The sequence below is a fragment of the Oncorhynchus mykiss genome, chromosome 16, assembly GCF_013265735.2.
Source record: "Oncorhynchus mykiss isolate Arlee chromosome 16, USDA_OmykA_1.1, whole genome shotgun sequence".
Taxonomy (NCBI): domain Eukaryota; kingdom Metazoa; phylum Chordata; class Actinopteri; order Salmoniformes; family Salmonidae; genus Oncorhynchus; species Oncorhynchus mykiss.
The window spans coordinates 62169720-62177914 of NC_048580.1; the positions used below are offsets into that span (position 1 = coordinate 62169720).

At 40.8% G+C, this 8195-nt stretch overlaps 1 protein-coding gene across 2 annotated transcripts in view; it reads left to right on the forward strand.

Annotated features, from left to right (window-relative positions):
* Positions 1-7711, forward strand: part of LOC110492498 (zinc finger protein 704) — a 109383-nt gene extending 101672 nt beyond the window's left edge. For both annotated transcript variants that reach the window (XM_021566874.2, XM_036947512.1), the window contains 2 exons: positions 565-692; positions 805-7711. In XM_021566874.2, coding sequence (XP_021422549.2) covers positions 565-692; positions 805-916 — 240 coding nt within the window. In that variant the 3' untranslated portion in view covers positions 917-7711. The remainder of the gene's footprint in view (positions 1-564; positions 693-804) is intronic.
* The last annotated feature ends 484 nt before the right edge of the window (positions 7712-8195 follow it).

The following is an 8195-nucleotide window of genomic DNA, read 5'->3' on the forward strand; positions in this document are numbered from 1 at the left end:
CTCTCTCCCCCATCTCTCACCTCTCTACTCCCACTCCCTCGCTCCCCCAGACGCCTGTATTTTTTTTGTCAATTTCTTTCTTCCCCACTCCTGCCAGGCTTGCTGTTTTCTCCTCCTTTCTTCTACATCTCTCTGCCTCTACCTCATAGCCCTAGAGGGTTGTCTTCTAACATGTTGTCTTCAGGGCTAAACTAGGATCAGGTCCTCTTGTCTTCTATCTAGACATGTTGTCTTCAGGGCTGAACTAGGATCAGGTCCTCTTGTCTTCTATCTAGACATGTTGTCTTCAGGGCTGAACTAGGATCAGGTCCTCTTGTCTTCTATCTAGACATGTTGTCTTCAGGGCTGAACTAGGACCAGGTCCTCTTGTCTTCTATCTAGACATGTTGTCTTCAGGGCTGAACTAGGATCAGTTCCTCTTGTCTTCTATCTTGACATGGTGTCTTCAGGGCTGAACTAGGATCAGGTCCTCTAGGAAAATCTCAGGGCACTAGGTGAAAGCCGTAATGATTGCTGCTATGATTGATTGGTAGAATGCCCTATGACCTGTGCTTGCCCCTGCAGGGCCCTTTGACTCACACCCGCACGGTGAGCTTCGGGGAGAAGAGACAGCCTGCCCTTCACACACACACTACCATCAGCAAGACACCCCCCTCTACAGCCCCCCTGCCCAAACCAGCACCAGGAACCAGGTACTCTGAGTGTATGGGTGTGTGTGTGGACCCTTCCTTTGTGAGTGGATTTATCACCTTCATGGGAGTGTAGTGTAAAGTCTAACTGTGTGTCATATCTTTGATTGCCAAGGAAACCCCGCGGAGAGGCTAAAAAGTGCCGGAAGGTATACGGCATGGAGAAGAGAGACATGTGGTGCACAGCCTGCCGTTGGAAAAAAGCCTGTCAGCGATTCAATGATTGAACCCCACTACATCACTGGGATGGACTCTTCCTCTGCCAGAGCTTCACTGAGGTGGAGTCTTCCACTGGGGAGATGTGGGTGTTCTCCCTGATGAAGCTGCTTAGAGCACGCACTGCTTCCTCCTGACCAGCAGGGGTCTCTCTGCTTGCTTCTCTTAATCCTCAGACAGCTAAACACACAAAACACAAAAACAAATGGATGAAAAAGGAAAAAAATATATAATAATTGTGAAAAAAGTATATGGCTTTGGAAGCATAGGTAATCCAAAAAATGATTATTCAAAACGTGATTCAGAATGAAAGTTTGGTTTTGTACTTTCTAATTTTGCATGCCTTCACTGTAGGGCAGTGGTTGAAGATTTCAGATAAGCTTTTTGGTGTTGTGTACTTTCAACATGTTCTTTGCTGGTCCGAGTATCATGGAAGCTACTGTGTTTGAGTCTATAAGATCCTTAAACCACTCTCTTGTCAGCATCTTTCAATGCACCTCTGTTGACATTTTGGAACTAAAACCAGATTCACTTTGTGGTGTATATTTGAATGGATCGTTTCAACGGAGGTGCATTGAAAGATGCCGACAAGAGATTTCAACGGTCACTCTTTTGAAACGGGAAGTATGTCTACCAAAGGAAAACAGACACAGAATCTCTCTAAATTCACTCAGAATTGAGATGTCGCTTTTTTTTAAGATGCAAGTTTGTTATTCATATAACACATCACATGCTCTTATGGGAATTCAACTCAACAATTCCAATCTCTTTGTTTGGGAAGTAAATATGCATAGCTACACACCATAAGCTCCCTGTATCTGTTGCTTATTCCATCTGCTGGCACCAAATGTCACACTTTGAACCTTCAGAGTGTTCAGTGTACATGTACCGTTTCTAGTTTCTCTTCCTAGAGCTCTACACAGATATGCAGCTTTCAGAAACAACACATCTTTCAGCAGACCACATGTAAACTTTGTAACCACACTGTTCACTCTCATTTCTCACATCTACAGTTTATTTCCAGCGATTAGTTCCCAAGGCAACTACTGTAGTAGTTGCAAAGTGCCATCACCAGGGTTTGGACAGTCTGGTCTTGCTTTGATTAATCAGCTCTATTGTTGATTACAGTTATCAATAACAACATCAAACCCCCCTGTAGCATTACTTGCTACTCAGTGTTCTTAAATCCACTTCCTGTGTACGTTCATAGAAATATAATGTCATTGTAGTTCTCTGTGGGTACTATACCTAGTCCTGCCCAACCCTGAATCCCAGTTACTGCTCTTAACTGGTATCTAAGGGTGATGAAATATAATGTCATTGTAGTTCTCTGTGGGTACTATACCTAGTCCTGCCCAACCCTGACTCCCAGTTACTGCTCTTAACTGGTATCTAAGGGTGTTGAAATATAAGTGTTTTTCTCAGAGGGATTATTTGCGCACCATGAATTGTACCTGGATTCCTGATCAGACACAATTATATGGATGTATATTTTTACACAGATAAATTTTTTAACTTTAGCTACTCTTTTTTATTTTATTGTTGCCAGCTCTTTGAATGTAGTTTCTGCTGCCTCTCTCTCTCTTCTCTCTCTCTCTCTATCTCTCTCTCTGTCTCTCTCTCTTTCTCTCTCTCTCTCTCTCTCTGTCTCTCTCTCTCTCTCTCTCTCTCTCTCTCTCTCTCTCTCTCTCTCTCTCTCTCTCTCTCTCTCTAACTCTATCTAACTCTCTCTCTCCCAATACTGACAACTAGCCATGCCACAAGTTACAACAGCAGGACACACACATGCATGGTGCTACTTGTCCTCTTTCCCTATGTTACCTTCAACCTATTCTATGACAATGGCCACAATCTATGACTTTCTGTTCTTTGGTCATGTGACAAATCTGTTGTCATAGTGACATCTGCATTCTCAGCTGATGGCAGTCACATATTCTAATTGATGTGACATTAGTAGAAGGCCATTCTAAGACAGCTGGGGATGACTGTCATTTGTTGTTATTTGGGGACAGCAAACAATCAAAAACCCTGGATTAATTTTAGCATGCCCTGTCAGTCTTTTACTTGGTAACCATTACCAACAGATATGGTCCTGCTCATTGGCTGGTAACTCTGTCCGTCAGACATTATGTCCAGTAGTGTTTGAAAAGAAGCTGGTTCTTACAGTAAGTAGCTCACTGGTCAGACTGGAGAGTAGCCCAGTATTTAATGGTCAGAAACTTCACTAAGTGCCATTGAAAAGAACAATATGAGGAAAAAGGATTTACCTAAATAAATTGCACTAACTTGCACTGCACAAAGACTTGCTTTTATACATGGATTTTATACACACAGATTTTGAAGTGAAATTACATTTGAGGTTGTTTTATTTTGGATCGTCACTGCCTTGGTGTCAACATGGGGTTTCAGGGATGGGGCTTCTACACCTCTTGGGTCCCCCCATAAGAACCTTTTGAACTGGTATGTTTAGCTCTCTGTGTGTGTGTGGTGTACTCAGCCCAATGGTGCCAACAATATTGCCTGGAATCGTGTACTGCATAGTACAGCGGTACTTTGTGTGTCCGGGTTTCCCCTAGACTTTTCTATTGTGGTGGTGCACCAAGAAGACCCCTGAAGTCACATCTCAGATGGTCTGCCCTAACTTGGTAATATATGGGGAAACACTGGTCCAGAGGTAGCCCTCAGTTAGTCAATGGTTGCTTGTTGTCTTCTTAAGAACAGATAAATCATGGTGTTTCAACACTATGGGCTTTCCCTACGGAGCCTACTCATACACTGCTTTCACAAGAATGTAGTTTAGTCTTCCTTCCTTACGGAGCATACTCATACACTGCTTTCACAAGAATTTAGTTTAGTCTTCCTTCCTTACGTAGCATACTCATACACTGCTTTCACAAGAATTTAGTTTAGTCTTCCTTCCTTACGTAGCATACTCATACACTGCTTTCACAAGAATTTAGTTTAGTCTTCCTTCCTTACGTAGCATACTCATACACTGCTTTCACAAGAATTTAGTTTAGTCTTCCTTCCTTACGTAGCATACTCATACACTGCTTTCACAAGCATTTAGTTTAGACTTCCTTCCTTACGGAGCATACTCATACACTGCTATCACAATAATTTAGTTTAGTCTTCCTTCCTTACGTAGCATACTCATACACTGCTTTCACAAGAATTAAGTTTAGTCTTCCTTCCTTACGGAGCATACTCATACACTGCTTTCACAAGAATTTAGTTTACTCTTCCTTCCTTATGGAGCATACTCATACACTGCTTTCACAAGAATTTAGTTTAGTCTTCCTTACGTAGCATACACTGCTTTCACAAGAATTTAGTTTAGTCTTCCTTCCTTACGGAGAATACTCATACACTGCTTTGACAAGAATTTAGTTTAGTCTTCCTTCCTTACGTAGCATACTCATACACTGCTTTCACAAGAATTTAGTTTAGTCTTCCTTCCTTACGGAGCATACTCATACACTGCTTTCACAAGAATTTAGTTTAGACTTCCTTCCTTACGGAGCATACTCATACACTGCTATCACAAGAATTTAGTTTAGACTTCCTTACGTAGCATACACTGCTTTCACAAGAATTTAGTTTAGTCTTCCTTCCTTACGGAGAATACTCATACACTGCTTTGACAAGAATTTAGTTTAGTCTTCCTTCCTTACGTAGCATACTCATACACTGCTTTCACAAGAATTTAGTTTAGTCTTCCTTCCTTACGGAGCATACTCATACACTGCTTTCACAAGAATTTAGTTTAGACTTCCTTCCTTACGTAGCATACTCATACACTGCTTTCACAAGAATTTAGTTTATTCTTCCTTCCTTACGTAGCATACTCATACACTGCTATCACAAGAATTTAGTTTAGTCTTCCTTCCTTTCGTAGCATACTCATACACTGCTTTCACAATAATTTAGTCTAGTCTTCCTTCCTTACGGAGCATACTCATACACTGCTTTCACAAGAATTTAGTTTAGTCTTCCTTCCTTATGTAGCATACTCATACACTGCTATCACAATAATTTAGTTTAGTCTTCCTTCCTTACGTAGCATACTCATACACTGCTTTCACAATAATTTAGTCTAGTCTTCCTTCCTTACGGAGCATACTCATACACTGCTTTCACAAGAATTTAGTTTAGTCTTCCTTCCTTATGTAGCATACTCATACACTGCTTTCACAAGAATTTAGTTTAGTCTTCCTTCCTTATGTAGCATACTCATACACTGCTTTCACAAGAATTTAGTTTAGTCTTCCTTTGCCTAAAAGGCGCTTGCCTCTTTCACACTTTATTGAGATGAGGTAGTGTACAGAGAATAGGTTTTCTTTCCGGACTTGACTCTTCTCCACCAATCGAAACATCAATCTTGTGTTTGGTCCTACTGGCAGCAGATTGGCCATTCATACGTTTGAGTACTTTTCAGACCAATCTAGTCTGTTGTTCCCAATCTCATTCACACCCCTATGCCTGCCACAAAACCCGCCTCTGGTATTTAATTGCACTAAAGTGGTTTTATGGGTCATTGGCCAGGGCTAATGAAGGGGAACACTCTTTATCCACTTGCTACTACCTACATTGATAAACTGGATGAATCTAAGGCCTCACCCACAGTAAGTTGACCTGGTATGGAATAGGGGAGGGTCAGGTGGGTTTGAGTGATAACTGCCATCCCTACGGCTGTTTTTAGGAGACCTGAGGTTTTGGATTGTAGAGAGAGGGCTGATTGGGTGTGTTTGTGGAACTGGGACTTTGTAATAGGTGGAGAAAGAGTGGGACAAGCAGTGACGATTATTCGAGATGGATTTGTAGTTTCAGGCCTTTCCTGTACATATGCAACGTAAAGACAACCCTGAAACTTTTTTCATATATTGTTGTGTGTCTGTTAAACAAAAATGAAACTTTGTAAGGTAGAATTGCTCAGATTGTTGGTGTGCGTGTTTGAGAAGCTGTAGTTAATATAACATATATTGCAGTTCAGGGGAAAAGTGGCGAAATAACGTAGATGAATGTAAAACCTACAAAAAGAAAAGCTTGTTTCTTGTTGTAACGCTGGCTAGTTTCTACTGTTAGTGCACTCTGACAGAATGATGGCACAAACAGCACAAACTGTCATTCTGGTGCCAAATTTAGCATCTGCACTGTTCTTCAAGTAAATGTGTTTTTGTCAAATATTCAGTGGAAATTGTTCAAAGTAGTCCTTGTGCATAGAGTTGTATGGTTTGTTTAACTTTGCAATCATTGGTTTTGTTTGACATACATTTTAAAGTGAAAAATCTTAGTCTCAGCATAATTCTGTTACCATGTAATTGCCCATTAACCTTCTTACATTGTGCAATGAGACGCTTTAATTCTAACAAGAACTAACTTGACCTTTTGGTGACCTTTCTGTGAGTCACCTGGTGTGATCTATTATGAATGCATTTATTGGTATGTAGGCCTTTATTTAGGCTGTTATAAGGAGTCATGAACTGTTATGAATGCTTATAGCAGGCCATATACTGCACTACTTTAATGCACATATTGAATGTGCTTATAAAGGTGTTATGTATTTTGGTTATGTAAGTGGTCAGAACCCACTGGACAAAAACTGGTTGAATCAACGTTGTTTCCACGTCATTTCAACAAAAACATGAAATGTGATGACTTTTGAATCAACGTGGAAAATTGATTGGGTTTGTAAAATGTAAGGGAATTTCGTAATTTTTTCACCCAACTTTTAAACTAGATCCAATAACATGGTGAAATGTTTTGTTGATTTCACGTTGAATTCACGTTAGTTGACAACTCAACCAAATGTAAATCAAAACTAGACGATGAAATGACACCCAGTGTATAGGAACCGTGAGCTGTTGTGAATGCTTATGGCAAGTCTTATAATACACTATGGAGTGATCGACTGTGCTATGAATGCAGTCATAATGTATTGTACACAGGCGTTTCAGAAAATGTGCTACCTACTTTTTCTGTCTCCCTGCCAAATAAGTATTTATTCGAATACATGTTGTCATTGTCTTTTGTGGGAAACAAATCACCTAGGCGGCTCGGGGATTCAAACTCGCAACCTTTCGGTTATTGGCCCAACACTCTTAACCGCTAAGCTACATGCCACCAAATTGTACCTGTACCTTTCCCTCTGACTCGCTTCCTCTCTATCTCCCAATCTATTTTTCTCTAATTGTTTCCCCCGTCTCTCTCTTTTAAACTATCAGTATTGACTGTAGTTCCCCCCCCCCAAAGTCAATACCCAGTATATTAAGCTAACCGAGCCCTTGAAATGTGCAGAAAGAAAGCCTTTATTTCCTAATGTTACATCATTCTATCCTTTGTTTGCTCGTTGAATGTCCATGTTGATGAGTCCAGCCCAGCAGCTCAGCAGCAGCAAAGCCAATGGATCTCCAACCAAATCAAATGTAACACATCGTCATCACTATGGAGGCTCCACTCAACTCTGTGCTGCTTCTTCTATCATGCTCTTAAACAACACACCAATCTGTGCTGTTTGTCTTTGTCTTTTATCTGTTTTCTTGTTGTAACTGTCTGACTGTTGTTCTCTTGCTGTGCTGTGTCAGAGCATTGTGGTTGGTGGGAGGGAAACTTACTTTCTTTTGGTTGCTTTATTATCTTGTTCATATTGATTGATTGATGTGCTCTCATTATGTCTGGTGCAGAAGTGTTTTATTGCTCATGTCTGTCTGACATGTGCTCGAGTGGATGGGTGACTTGATGTCATGATGATGATGTGATGTAAATGTGATAGAGAGAAAATAAATGCAAATGGATTGGAATATGTATTCTCATGCTTTCTCTCTCTTCTCTGTGTGTGTCGGTGTGTGCGTGTCTCTGTGCGTGTCTGTGTGTGTGTGTCACAAGTTTCCACTAGGTAAAGATCTATGATCAGCTTCCCCTCCCCCAATTCTAAACTTGACCATCAGTGGGGAAATTTCTAAACTGACCCAAGGTTAGCAACTTCACCCTACACCTTCATAGTTGTAAAGCCTACTGCCCTCATGTGGAGAACAGCCATATTACAGCTTTGAGGTAGAACCCACACAGTGGAGGTTGACAAGAACCCAACATTTACAACGCACACATTAAAAAGAATTCAGCAGCAATTTCAAAATTTATTGAGACTGATTGGTTTTGCAAATAATAGTCAAGCTAATTCCACTAAACATGAAGTTAGAAAGAGGCCTGGGTTAGCCCTTTAGGCTAGCCCTCACAACAGGACGGTAGGGAAGTTCATGTTTGGCTATAAAAACGCTCAAGTGATCAGTT